This window comes from Rhinolophus ferrumequinum, chromosome 18 (genome assembly GCF_004115265.2).
Source record: "Rhinolophus ferrumequinum isolate MPI-CBG mRhiFer1 chromosome 18, mRhiFer1_v1.p, whole genome shotgun sequence".
NCBI classification, from domain to species: domain Eukaryota; kingdom Metazoa; phylum Chordata; class Mammalia; order Chiroptera; family Rhinolophidae; genus Rhinolophus; species Rhinolophus ferrumequinum.
In genome coordinates this window covers 24,718,804-24,733,526 of record NC_046301.1, presented here as the reverse complement: position 1 = coordinate 24,733,526, position 14,723 = coordinate 24,718,804, and the positions used below count along the sequence as shown (strand labels likewise).

Here is a 14,723-nt window from a genome sequence, read left to right as displayed (position 1 = left end):
TATATATATATATATATATATGCTATACACTAGTTACCAGTGGTTATCTGAAGGTGAAGTGATAAGAGCTGATTATTGTTTTCTTTTATACGTTCTTATTATTTCTTTTCCAAAATTTCTACAGTGAACATGTTTAACATTTTCAATGAGAAAAATAAAAATTATTTGGAAAACATTACTTTAAATGTATCAACTATGAAGCTATTTCTATTGCTGTTTAAATGACTGAAATTCAATCTACAGATCAAACCCAAGTTAAATGTGTCTGGTTCTCATGATAATTAACATTGCATTTAACGTAGGAAATGGAAAAGTAAAGCAAAAATCCCATTATTGGTTTCTGTGGCATCTGCTCAAGTTTCATTCTCCTGAACGTCTCCATTTTTTTCTTAGGTTGGTACTGTTAACACTCTCCCAGGAGTTTGCACAAGACAGAAGAAACACTATGTGACTGTCTCAAGGGCCAAAGCCTGTTTTGCACTTCATGAACTTATTTCTTTGGGTTATTTTTCTGCGAACAACGATCCCCCCAGTACTCATAACAGAAAAATACCCCTTTGGAAATCATAGTATACAAGGAGACGAATCACCTCTTGGGAAATAATAATGGCAGCTAAAATCTACTGCAGGCGCCCTGGTCATGCCGTGCCAGCGCCCCGCGGTTCCCATCCCACTCTCATAGGTCCTCTCCTCACCCCACCAGAGGAAATGGTAACCAAGGGGCGTAGGCTCAGTGGTTTCGCTACATTGCTGTCCATTAATGTCTACATTACACCCGATGATCTCAATATTATTATCCCTATTTCAAGAACAGGGAAATATTTTGGGTTAAGTTAAGTCACTTGTTCAAAGATACACATCTACTAACCCAGGTCTTTCCGACTCCAGAGCCCAATTAACCACACAAACCCCGCTCTGGCTGAAAATGGAGCAGGGTCAGAGGAGGTTCATTTCCTTCCACATATGGTTCCCAGCTTAAGAAGAAAGTCACACCCAATCAGTAAATAGCTCTTACATTTTAAGTTTAATGCATTAATTACACTCAATGTAATGTATTATTAAATCTAAATTATAAAAATGAACATATGGAGGTAGTATCTATCTTTTAAATGACCGTGTCAAATAGTTTGAGTCATTATGAGGAACCTCTAGGTTTTATGCTTGTTTAAAAACCTATTTAGCTCGAATGTACTAGTATAAATTTTCAGGGGGAAAAAAAAAGGTGGAGGGCCTTTTTAGAATCAGAAATGAGACTTTTCAAATAAAAAAGAAAGCACCATGATGCAGGGGAGACAGACTAGAAAACAGGGTTGAGAGCCAGAGTAACTAGATATTAATTACAACTTCACGGACGAAGCCTGGAGGAAGCTCAGAGTCAGCGATATGACAGGCTTCTTTTAAGTTCTTCTAAACTGAACATTTTATTTACTTCGCTAGTTTGATTTTCGTGGGAAGACATATTTGACTGGATCTTGTGTTATGTACTCTCTCTCGAGTGGCTAGAGAAACCTATCCAAAACCCAGTCAGACAGACAGACCAGTTCACATGAAAACATACCTTCTAGGTATTTCGTGTCTTGCCACAAAAAAAGTTCGATGGGGACACACAACACTTTTTTCTAGGGATAGCAACAAGTTTGGCTGAGTGACCCAAATATTTTGCCTTGTGGATCATGAGAGGAGTCACACAGAGAGGAGAGCTAGGTAGTGCCCAGGATGCCCTCTGTCTGTGGATGTGGATGAATCCGCTAGCAGAAAGCTAACCGACACATTTCACTTGAAGTCTTCTATTCATATGTGCTATTTCCTGATGAACAAAACCAACGGCTACAGAGAATTCAGAAATCAGTAATGGACTTAGATCATGATTATCTCCTAGGATAAAGAAAAACCCCAAACCATCTTTTTTTCCAATCTTGTAGCAGTTTTTATAAAACAGCACTCCAGATCAAATTTGAAGTTTTAGTAGTTTTAGTAAGCAAGTCCTCAAATGACAGTACATTCATGTAGTTTACATATACAATAGCCGTGGCGGAATGGACTTAGTTACAATTACTGCGATAAAGACCACCACCGGGCGAAGACTGGCCTTTAATGAAGGAACCTAGGACTTTATTGCAGCTCTCAAACTTAACCAAAACCCTTCCTGTTGAGTTTCATCAGTGGGCCACTCCAGGTAGGTCTTGGTGTTCATTATCTTCCGCAACTTACAAAAACGCTGGGGGATGGCCTTTTTCTCAATGGGCTCCAGAAGAATGAGAATGGCAGCATCATTGTTCTCATCAAAGAGACGAAAATGGGAGAAGTCCAGTTCGTACTTGCACCATTCACTCTTCACAAAGTTTTCAGAAAGCACAAAGATAGTTTTGTGGCTCTTTTCGATGGAGTCAATGATATTGTCAATAATCCATTTGCCAGGAATAAAGTCCCGCTTATGAAGACACAACTTAAAGGGAGGGTTGAAGTGCTCCAGCTCCTGGACCATGAGGTTCTCCACCCAGTGGGAATCCTGTTCACTGTAAGACACAAAGGCATCATAACAGATGTCCCTGTGGGGAGTTTTCCGGGGCTTCCGTTTGGCCTGGAGCCAGGCCCACATCATTTGCATGTACCACAGTCCATGAAAATGGTGGCACAGCCCCCCAGTGACCAGGATCAACAGGAAAAGGGCACAGCACACAGCAGACACTAGAGCTGCCTTGTGGCACTCGGAAATGGAGAGGTGAGTGTCCTGAACCCGCTGGCCCCGCACATGGGATGGAGAGTCACACAGGTAGTTTTCTGGCCAGTCAATTAGGATCTGGGTCACGCCTTGCTGCTCCTGAGTGAAAGACAGGAATTCACAGGAGCAAATGAAATTGTTGTCACCTGCTTCCAAAGTCTTTAGTTTTTGAAAGGAATCAAGTTGTTCCTTTGAAAAAGTATTTATTGTATTTCTGCTGATTCTCATGACTAGTAACATGGGTAAGAAAGAGGCATCTGGTAGAGTGTTCAACTTATTTCTGGAAATATAAAGTTCTTTGAGTTGTGGCATAAGCAAAGAAAATGAATTGAGATTGTTATTGCTAACATCTAAAATTTCCAGAGTCTGGGGAATGCAAGAGGTTAAATCACGTATTCTTGTGCTGGATAAGTTCAAATATTTCATCTTTTCTGGCCACTGACAAGTTTCAGGGATAGGATGAAAATTGTTCTTACTGATATCAAGGTTAGTCAGGTTTTTCAGAGTAAGCAAAATTTCTCCCGTTTTGTCTAATGATGTCAAATGATTTTGCCTTAAAATTAAGGTTTGTAGGGAGGGCCAGGCATGCTCACAGGCAGAGTTTCTCAATAAGTTTTCAACCAATAAATTCTCACTGAGATCCAAATACTCTAATGATTTTAAATGTTGTGAAAGTGAGCAAGGAACCAGAAAAACATTACTGCTTTCTATTGTGATTCTTTTAATGCTTCCTGTAAATGAATATATACTGCTCAGGTCATAAAATAAGTAAAAATATGGAATATGCAACCTCCGTATTGTTAACGTCCCTACTTTACCTGCATCTTTAATTCTATCCAAAAGAGGTAGGTCAAAATTACCAACTCCATTAAGGGTACAGTCATCAAACTCCAGATCTAACACTCCAGAAACAGAACTCAACAGTTTCACCACTTCATTAAAACTTTCATCAGTGGTTTCCACATTTCTAAATGTGAACTTTTTAGTCAATGTATTAGTTTCATTGATGGATATTTCTGGAAAACGGAAAGTGTTCAAATGAGTATCTCTCAATTCCAAATATTCCAAAGAATTTAAAAGATCTACCACAATATCCAGGAGGAAAACAGGCTGCTTCAGATGAAGGATCAGATGACTGATATTCTGAATTGACTTCAAACTCTTTGGCTCATACCTTTGCAGATTTGAAGCAACAATCTCAAGTTCCTCAAGAAAAGTTAGCCCAGCAAAATCGTTTTCTTGAATCTCAGTGAAGGTGCTCGGATTTCCTACTTTCAGGATTCTCAAATTGGTGAGATGAGAAAAAAGAGATGCTTTCCCGAGTGTTTTGTAAGGATTTCCCAGTAAGTTTAAGAATGTCAAGCAAGAAAGGGGCCTGAACCAGGAGGATGATAAATTAAGTAAGAGGTTACGGGATAAGTCCAAATGTTTGAGGCTCCCCAGGGAGGAAAAAGAATTTTCCTCTATTGTGTTAATTTTGTTGGACTCCAGGCTCAGAAACCTGAGGTTCACACAGCTCCGCAGGTCACTGTCGCTGACATAAGTGATCTCATTGTTGGACAGGTTGAGGCTTTTCACAGTTGCCGTGAGCCCTGAGGGGATGGAGTTTAAAGACCTAGAGTGGCCATCACAGACACCGGTGGGGTCACAAGTCAGAGAAGAAGGCTGATCAGGGGCCCCTTCTTTAAACAAGCTGATTATAGCCCCCAAGACCCATACTGTCCACAAGGCATGAGGCATTGTCCCGTGATTCAACCTACAAGTAAAAGAAGCGCAAATGAGTGGTTGTGTTTGACACATATTGTAATTTCAGTTCTTGAGAAACGTTTTGTAAGGTGCAGCACACACACACACACACACACAGAGAGAGAGAGACAGACAGACAGAGAGACAGAGACAGAGAGAGAACTACCAGGAAATAACCAAGGCAAATGGAATGTATGAATGAGGATAAAAATGAATTCCCTGACACATCTAGCAACACTAACTTAGATACACTGCTGCTGTGCAATGAGTTAAAAGTGCAATACCACTTGGGGGTACATAGCAGGACTCAATTAACATGGGTTGAAAGAATGAGTAAATGAATGAATAGAAGAATGAACAAGCAAGCAACTTAAAAAAAGGGCTAAGCTTAACCATATGGATTTACAATCACCTGTTCCCGCATCTCAAACCTTCTTATATATTAAGCATGTCTCCACTTTGCCTGATGCTCCTAAGAGTTAAGAGACCTCAGAGCCAAACCCCAGATCTCATTGGACAACTATACACAGAATGCAGCTCCAGGAAGACAGGCTCTTTGACCAAAAGAAAAAAGTCCCCTGTTTGTCAACCCTGTCTAGCACCTACTGCTAGCAGGCATGAGGGATGCTGGGAACCCCAGGCAGAACAGGTGGTTTGCTGGGCTGAGGGACAATCAGACCTTCAGAACCTTCTCTTCCTGCAGAGAAGGCAGAAAGCAGTGCCTGCATCTCGAGAGGCTGTTCGAATGAATGTAGGGGAAGTCAAGCTGTCTGCACACTCTCCACAACTGCTAATTCTTTCAACCATGAATCCGACACTTTCTCTCTGCCCACCTTCTGGGCCCTATATCCTTCTTGGGATATATTACCATATTTCCCTGAAAATAAGACCTAGCTGAACCATGGGTTCTAATGTGTCTTTTGGAGCAAAAATTATTATAAGACCTGTTCTTATTTTAATATAAGACCCAGTCTTACATTATATAACATATTATTTTTGCTCCAAAAGAAGCATTAGAGCTGATGGTTCAGCTAGGTCTTATTTTCAGGGAAACAGGGTAGCTTCTTCATTCCTTGTTTCTGTATTCCTATGTGTTTGCTCACTGCATTAACTCCACACAAAAAATTAAATTTAATCCCAAGAACAAAACTTTTTATGGATAACACTAATTTCCTGCATTCCCATGTTCCCATAGAATCTGAGAGATTATAAAGTTATAGCCTAGGCTATAACTTATAAGCACAGAAAATTAAAATGTACATAATGTTAATACATACTTGGTTTGGGAATGGAATTGCCGTTGCACCCAGATATTTTACAGGCACACCAATGCCACTGCTTTCTATCCCTTCCAGTCTTTTTTAGATAAATGGGGTCATACCATGCATACTTATTCTAGATTTTCATTTCTCATCTAAAAATATACCTTGATGTCCTTCTATGTCAGTACATAAAGACATTTCTGATTTTAACCAATGGATCACAGCATTTTATAGTATGGATAAACCATTATTTCATAATCGTCAGGCAATTTTGTTGTTGTGCGCACATCATAGAGTGTACTTACACAGACCAAGATGGCAAAGCCTACTATATACCTAAGCTGTACGGTTTAGACTATTGCTCCTACACTACACGTCTGTACAGCACGTTACTATAGAAAACAACACAAGGTTAAATCAAGCACAAGAGAAAATGATGCCATCAAGAGACATGGTAAACACGCGATGTACGAGGCTGCTGCCCGCAGAACACAGCACAGTTCTTTACAGCAAACGTGTTTGTTTTTTTTTATGAGTAGAAAGAGTACACTCGAAAATAACAATAAGAAGTATAGTATAGTAAATACATAAACCAGGAACATAGTCGTTTATTATCATTATCAAGTATTAGGTACTGTACATAAGTGTATGTGCTGTACTTCTATATGACTGGCATTGTACTAGATTTGTCTGCACCAGTGTCACCACAAACACAAGTGACGTGTTACACTATAACATTACAACAGGTACGATGTCACTAGGTGATAGGAATTTTTCAGCTCCATCATAATCTTATGGTACCACCATCCTATATGTGGTCCATTGTGGACTGAAATGTTATGTGGCACATGACTGTAATTATTATTACAATTACTAAATTGTAGGGGCTCTTTCTATACTCTGGAAATGGAAGATATATGTGTTACAAATATCTTCTTCCACTCTGTGGTTTGCTTTTTCACTTTCTTAGCAAAATCTTTTGATGAACAATTGTTCTTAAATTTTCTATTTTGTTTTTTAATAGTGATTTTTGTGGCCTGTTTTTAAAAAATCTTTCCTACATTATAATAAAGATATTCTTTTTATTATTTTCTAAAATATTTATTGCTTTGCCTTTCACTTTTAGGCCTACAATCTACCTGGGATTAATATTTGAAGTAGCACACAGGATTCTTTTTTTTCCAATAAGGATACTCAATTGATCCTGCACCATTTTTTTAAAAGATCATTTTGGGGAACAATCAATAATATTATCTTTGCCAACAGCTACATGTCCTCATAGAGATGGGTCTGTTTCAGTGCTCTCTATTCTGATTCAATGTCTATGTGTCTGTCCTTGTTATCAGTAACACACTGTATTAAATATATAACATATCTTAATATCTAGGAGATCAAGTCCTTCCTTCTTATTCTTCTTCATCTGAGTCTTGGTTAGTCTGGGCCCTTTGCATATTCTTATAAATTACAGAATCAGCTTATCAGTATCAAAAACAAAGCCTGTTTATTTTGACTGGCAATGCCATGAATCTACAGATCAATTTGGGAATTACATCATTACAATACTGAATCTTCCATTCCTTGAGCATAATATATCTTTCCACTTACTTAAGTCTTCTTTAATTTATCACAATACTATCGTATGGTTTTCTGCACAGGTCTTGAGCGTATTTTGTGAGGGGTGTTCCTAGGCATTCGATACTTTTGAACCTTTAAAATAGTATTAGGTACTGAAATGTGACATATACATCTATATGTTTAAATTTTACATATTTACCATGTATTGAGAAGCCTTGCTGAACTTAGTAATTCCACAGTTTGTAGATTTAAAAAAATTTTCTATGTATGCAACCGTATCACCCAGATATAATAATGGCTTTATTTCTTTTTACAATCCTTATACTTTTATTTCATTTTCTTGATTACTGAATGTTGAATTTATCAAATTCTTTTTTTCCTCCTGTATCTATTGAGATAATAATATTAATTTCCTCCTTTACCCCATTAATTAAACACTGGTGATTACATTAATCAATTTTAGTGTTAAGAAAATCTTGCATTTTTACAATAAACCCAAGTCAGTCTGATGTGTTATCCTTTATATTGCTGGATTTTATTTACTAATATTTTATTTAGAATTTCTGCATCTACATTCAGAAGTTAAAAACTGCCCTATAAATTTCCTTTCCTTTCCTTTGGTAGAATTCACTAATACCACCTTCTGAGCCTGCCGAGATCTTGGGCTATTTCATACAATTATTAGGTGGTACCTATAGCATGGTGAGTTTTAAACAATAATAATTATTGATGATGCTAAAACTATATTTATGATCAGAATTACTTCTCTTTCCTTTCGGTTCCCCAATACATTACAGCTAGGGCAGAGAACTCAAAGTAAGACATTGAGAAAGGGAAGGGCGACAGCTCAAGTTAGACTGCATAGACTCATATCTAATGAGGATTGGGAGTCTACACAAAGTATAAAAATCATCTGCTCAAAGAATTCAGGAAGCTGACAGGGTAGTGAGTAATGACTGGTCTAAGACCCAGAAGAAGATAGAAGTCTGAGAACTAAACCTAGCATTAGAGGCGACTTGTGCTGCAGACATCTATTTGCTGATCCAGAATAGGGAGGAAGTTGAAGCCCAGTGGCTCACAGTGAAACCACAACCAGAAATCCACCTTAGGGCTAGAGCTGTAATATCTAGTGAAACAGGAGTGGAGAAGAGACTCACAGCCAGTGCACTGTAGAGAACTGAGTCTTCATAAAGCTATGTACAGGAAAAAAGCCAGCCTACTAGAAATCTCCTGTAAGAAATCAGAACCCCAGGCCGCCATATATGTGCAGGTGGATACAAATATTAAAAGATATAATAACTAAGAATTTTTCAGAATTAAATAAAAATGTAAGTTCCCAGATTATAAATGCATATTGAATCCCAAGCAAAAATTTCTCAACTGGCCCAAAAATGATGCAACAATATCCTCAAAGTGCTGAGAAAACATACCTGTCAATCCAGACGTCCATACCCACTGAAATGATCATTCGAGAACAAATGTGATATACACATTTTCAGACATTCAAAAAATAAAAGATCTTTTTTATCCAGAGATGCTCATTGAAAGAAGTACCCAAAAACATGTCCTTCAGCAATATGGGAAAGGAACCTAGTAAGAGTAGGCTTCAAGGAAATAAAAAAAAAAAAAAAAAACCACACTGAATTTTTAAAAAACATAATAGGTAAGAGAAAAAAACCAGCATTCAAAAACTCAGACATGGCTTTTCAGAATGAGAAAAAAGTAATGTAAATTTTAAGTGATATTACGGAGGAAACACAATTTTGACAAGCAAGCCTACTATTTGGAAGAAGTATTTGTAAATACAACTTACACTTAAAGATCTTTTATTAAAAGATCTTTATTAGGGACTGGCCTGGTGGTTCAGGCGGTTGGTGCTCAGTGCTCCTAATGCCGAAGGCTGCCGGTTGGATTGCCACATGGGACAGTGGGCTCTCAACCACAAGGTTGCCTGTTCCACTCCTGGAGTCCCCCAAGGGATGGTGGGCAGCGCCCCCTGCAACTAACAACAGGCAACTGGACCTGGAACTGAGCTGCACCCTCCAAAACTAAGATTGAAAGAACAACAACTTGACTTGGAAAAAGACCTGGAAGTACACCAATAAAGTCCTATTCCCCTCCCCCAATAAAATCTTTTAAAAAAAAAGTCTTTATGAAGAGATCACACACAAGATGCTATGTATGATAAACTATGCTCAATCATTAAAATCAAAACAAGATATTTAATCAGTCAAGCCAAATTCTTTTTTGAAATGCAAAAAGAAATAACTGATAGTTTAGAAACTTCCAAAACATGCTGTCAACTGACAATTTTCATAAAATGGATACATGATAAAAAGTTTAAATGTTCTTTGCTTAGAATAGGAAGAAACTTAAAATATTGATGAGTAAGTCATTTTCAAATAATCAGGATGTTTGCCATTTCCCTTTTTGTGGTCTCCACTTTCAAATCTGGGCACACTCTACGTACCAGCTGCTTTTTGATAAAGATCTAAGTTAGTAAAGTGCAGTTCAGACCTTCTGCAAGATTTGGATCACCTTAGATTTGAATTCTCCTTTCCACTTCTCTGCCCTTCCCTTCCCTCTCCTCTCTCTGTCAGTAAAAAACACTATCCTGGCTTGCGCTTAAGTTCTAAACACAAGGTCTCATTTACGGAAGTGAGGAAGTTATAAGGAGAACTTCAAAGCATCCTTACTTTAAAAAGTTGTCTCTGCTTAAATAAATGCTCTATGTTCTAACCAGAACTGATTAAACATAATCGTATCTGTCATAGCTCAGAAATGCTAAGGATGAAGATACACGGAGGGGGCTTGGAGCCCACCCCGAAGCAGAGGCAAGGCTCGGGGTTAGGGAGCGAGAGTCCCGAACGTCTCCCAGTTCTGAGCCATAGCGACCAAAATTCAACCTTTCGAAGTTTGGTCCTAGCGGTAACCAGTGAGCGCAGACAAACCCCCAGCAGGACACACAAGTACAAACAAGCCTGAAAGCCTTTCCCTGGTCCACATCACCCCAGGCGGGGGTAGGGCTGGCGCACAGAACCAATGGCAGGAGGGCGGCCCTAAGGGAACCAGGAAACGGGAGTACAAGGCAGGGGTCACTGCCCACCTCGGTGTCTCAGGGGACGCAGCCACCTGCAGCCTGCAGCCCAGCCCAGCGGAAGTTCCCGGAGGCGGCCCCAAGGGCCTCCGAGGCTGGAAGGGTGCTCCGGTCCTTTTCTGGGTGGCCCGTTTCTCCCGAAGGCTGGCCTCCGCGTGTTCACTTTCGCCACAGGGCCGTGCACACTGGACTGCCGAGCGTCTACGGCCCTGGGGGCCGGGTATTCTCCCCGCCCGCTCTGTCGGGTGCCGGTGCCGCCCACTGGGAAGCAGGGATCCCTGGCGCCCCTTCGGAGGCCGCGCCTCCCCTGTGCCCCAGCCGCGCTGGGCCGGATCAGGGAGGGGCCAGTGGAGCGGACTTTCGCCCGGCGCCGGACTTACCTTGGAGTTGAAGGAGCCGCCACCAGGCAGCGCCTTCTGGCTCTGGCTCCCAAGGGGGCCCGCCCCGCCCAGGAAGAGAGTCGGGGTGGGTGGGGGGTGGAGGGGTGGGGGGGCAGGTAAAGGGGCGGCAGAGCGCCCCTGTTTCTCGGGCAAAGGAACTGCCCGTTTCGCCCAGCGCTCACCACCGCAAAGGGGTGGAGGCTGTGCCCGGATCCACTGCGCCCGTGTCCTTCCCCCTAGGCTCAGTCAGGTGGCTGTGATCTAGGTTGCCTGGTCCTGGGTCGGCGCGCAATGGTCCTGCCCCGATTTCCACCTTGTGCTGGGCTCGGGTCACAGGAAGGCGCTGGGTGATGGCTGGGGGTTACAGGGCAGGAAAAAGGGAACTGAGATGCTGGAAGCCCTGCGTGGCATTTCCCGACACCCACAGGCAGATTTCGCAACCAAAGAAAAGACTGATTATCTAACCAGTGTTTTCTTGAAGCCTCGGGCATCCAGGCCATACATTACCCGAAGCATACCACCTTTAAACTCCACTTCTCCAATTCTTTTCCATCCTTGGAAGCCAGGCTCGTAGTGACTCATGCTTCTCATTCATCCCCCCTTTTCAACACTTACTCGCAGGCTAATATATCTCCAGGGTCCATTTCCTCCCGCAAGTCTATGCTCTCCGGGTTAAAAATGGTCGCCAATCACTAACCAGATCAATACAGCAAGATTTTGCTTCAGGAGCAGGTAAGGACAGCGCCAGGTTTTTTGTTTGTTCGTTCGTTTTAGTCCCGTGGAGTCCCTACTGATGCACTATTTCCAGTACCTACATCCTACCCATAGTCTCACCATAAAGAGATGTGGGGCTCCCACAGATACTGAGATTTCGAACCCAAGTCCTTCCCTTGCTCCATTCCATCCCTGCTTCTCAAGGTAAGTAATTCCAAAAACTGGCTTAGATTGGTTTTCTTCATTGCCACAGAAACTAGTTTATCTCACGTAGTGAAGAGTGTGTATAAGGGAAACAAACTAGCACCAGTTAAAAATGAAACTGCCTTATTATTAATAAACTACATTCCATCTTCATAATTGCGTTTGATTTCCACAAATTGAGATTGGAGTCTGAGGAAGTATTCTCGCTAGAATTGAAGCCAGAATTTTACCCTAAATCCAGGCTCCTTCTCTTACCTTATTCCACATTCCTAATTCTCATTACAGGTTCAACCCTCAGGTAAACTTAATCAATAGGCATGAATGTGAACTTGAGGGGGCAGTCTGATTTTTCCATACAGTTTCCTGAACATGTGGATATTTCTCTCTACCCCTGACCATCCAGGCTTTCCAGCTGCCTGAAAAGACTTTCTTATTGATTCAAAATCTTTACCTGTCTTCCTCATGATTTCTGAAGTGTGTACTTGACAAAACTTCCACCTTTTCCCCCTGAAGCCTCTGTTCTTTCTCTCTATATCTTCTCTAGTTGAACTGTCTAGATTGACTTTGGTGTTATTGCTTTGTAATCCCAAAGTAAATTAACATATTCTGGCGAAGTCAGTTAGAAATCATTTATCTACCCACAAGTTATTACCAGTGTCATCTATGTACTGTGAAGGTATTCTACACTCAGCAAAATTATTAGCATGTTCTACTCAGGGATAGTCCTTATACTTGTTCAGTTCTTAATGTTTTCAAAGCACTTTCACATATATTTTTTAATACATGAAATAAATAGTTCTGATATTTTAGCACCTTCCGTTCGAGTTCAGTTCATATGAAGAGCAGTGTTTCTCACTTGTAAATATTTTGGAAACGAAAGATCAACCAAACCTCTCAGTAAAATTCACTGTTTCGTATGTCAGCCCAAGCGATTCATCTACCTTGATTTCAGGCTTCTTGGTACATATGCAGTCAGACAATGAAGTTTGCGAATTCATCCTAGAAAAAGTTCTACATACCTCATTGCTGAATATCACTGTGGTCACCTTCGAAGTACTCCCCTGGGGAAGCTATGCACCAATACCAGCGCCTAGTCCACCCTTCAAAGCAATTTTGGAACTCTCTTTCTGGAATGGCCATCAGAGCTGTTGTATTACTTTCGATGTCCTGAATGTCATCAAAATGTCTTCCTTTCAATATTTCCTTTATCTTTGGGTAAAGAAAGAAGTCATTGGTGGCCAGGTCAGGTGAGTAGGGAGGGTGTTCCAATACAGTTGTTTGTTTACTGGCTAAAAACTCCCTCACAGGCAGTGCTGTGTGAGCTGGTGCATTGGCGTGATGCAAGAGCCATGAATTGTTAGGGAAAAGTTCAGGTCGTTTTCGTCTAACTTTTTCACACAGCCTTTTCAGCACTTCCAAGTAGTAAACTCGATTAACTGTCCCGTTGGTACGAATTCATAATGAATAATCCTCCGGACATTAGAAAATGTTAGCAACATCATTGCAACAAGTTCACGAACTTAATTGTCAGACCTCGTACCTCTGGGGATTAGAAGCATCAATCCTAAATTAATTCAGAACAGAGTCCATAAAATTTTTTTTTTTTTAATTTAGAGAATTTGTAAATACTTAGGGAATCTAAAATTTGGGAAAATGGAAAAAGAGAGACTTTCCCTCAAGTTCTCTGAGGGACTATTCCAGAAGCAAAGGGCCCAGCCATGAGGATGCTCGAGGTAAGCTGTTACGGGACAGGTCTAAATACACAAGACTGTCAAGGACAAGGCAATTCCCATGTGTTGCAAGAATTCTACCGGACAATAGACAGGCAGCTTCCAAATTACACACTTCTGCTGGATGCGGCTTGGATATGAATTTTCACGAAGGCATGGATTTTTTTCTCCCTTTTGCAGTGAAGTAACCCCAGCCCTGAGAACCCAGTCGGCACTACTTAACTAGGACTTGTTGAGGGGTGAATTGACAGATTTTTTCAGGACATCGGCTCAGGAGGAATAGAGAATGAACATCTGAAGTGGGACTGCAAGGGACAGACGCCTGACCAGTGGCTCCTTGGCCTGATTTCCTGTCCTTGCCACATAATAGCTGACCTCATTTAAAGATGGGAATGAAGAAATATAGTGTATGATTCAACCATGTAGTCCAACAAAACCAGGCAGGAAGAATATAAAAGGAGGCAGAGTTTTATCAAGTTCCACGTTCTTTGGAGCTCCTTGGGAAGTATACTGAAATATCTTAAGAATCAAATACCTGCTAAATCCAACCTCATGCTGTGACAATCTGGTTACCAACTTCTATGTGGATGGAAAAATTAAGGTAATAATATGACTCGAACCCAGGGATTGGAGCTGTGACTACTGCCTTCTTTAGGCTCAGTCCCTGTTATAAAGTATAGCTAAGGTTCAGTGTGTACCAGGCAGGGTGGCAGACAAAAATACTGCCAGCTTCCTGGCCAATATCACTGGTCAATTAAGAAAAAATTCCCCTAATTATATATGATACTGTAATGGTTTCCTACGTGTAAGTACCTTTGAAAGCCTGCAGGTTGCTGTCCTCTTGACCCAAAAAGTTTCTGGAAGCAATCTCTGGAAGATTACAATTAGTATTTACATTAATATTTTGTGTTAAGAAAACTGTGACTACTTGGTTTTTAAAGACTTGTCACATTTAAAAGAATTTGGCCTACTAGAGCTAAACTCAAGTATACAATTTAAAATGTATACTTTATAGTTATGATTTTAAGTTGAAATTTTTCTATGTTTGCAGAAGTATGTATTGAAACATTTAAGAGAGTTTAAAATTCACCATGTTTATAAGTGTATTAGTTTATATCAGTTATTTAAGAACTCAGGAAAGTTTTGTTAAGTCAAACCACTGAGAAACCTAATGAGGATATCGAATATATTACATTTATAAAACTATTAATATTTATATTGCATTATAAAACTATTTTAAAGTTTCATTAGCTACGTTTATAAATAGGATCAAACATAAGCCAAAGTCCCTTT

General features: G+C 40.4%; 2 protein-coding genes across 9 annotated transcripts in view; one reads left to right on the top strand and one right to left on the bottom strand.

Annotated features, from left to right (window-relative positions):
* Nucleotides 1–682, top strand: part of RNF175 (ring finger protein 175) — a 32,850-nt gene extending 32,168 nt beyond the window's left edge. For 2 of the 5 annotated variants that reach the window (XR_004425543.1, XM_033133660.1), the window contains one exon: nucleotides 394–529. Coding sequence is in view for 3 of the 5 variants with exons in the window: in XM_033133664.1 (XP_032989555.1) it covers nucleotides 394–570 (177 nt within the window). In the remaining 2 variants the exon portion in view is untranslated. Of the gene's footprint in view, nucleotides 1–393 lie in introns of all 5 variants that reach the window. The other 3 variants (XM_033133661.1, XM_033133663.1, XM_033133664.1) reach the window with 2 other exon arrangements.
* TLR2 (toll like receptor 2) overlaps nucleotides 1–10,922 on the bottom strand; it is a 52,957-nt gene extending 42,035 nt beyond the window's left edge. The window contains exons 1-2 of one of the 4 annotated variants that reach the window (XM_033133658.1): nucleotides 10,783–10,899; nucleotides 1,204–4,478 (exon numbers count right to left, since the gene is read on the bottom strand). In XM_033133658.1, the coding sequence (XP_032989549.1) occupies nucleotides 2,105–4,462 (2,358 nt within the window). In that variant the 5' untranslated portion in view covers nucleotides 4,463–4,478; nucleotides 10,783–10,899 and the 3' untranslated portion in view covers nucleotides 1,204–2,104. Of the gene's footprint in view, nucleotides 1–1,203; nucleotides 4,479–10,411; nucleotides 10,563–10,782 lie in introns of those variants that run through there. The other 3 variants (XM_033133657.1, XR_004425541.1, XR_004425539.1) reach the window with 3 other exon arrangements.
* Between the last annotated feature and the right edge of the window lie 3,801 nt (nucleotides 10,923–14,723).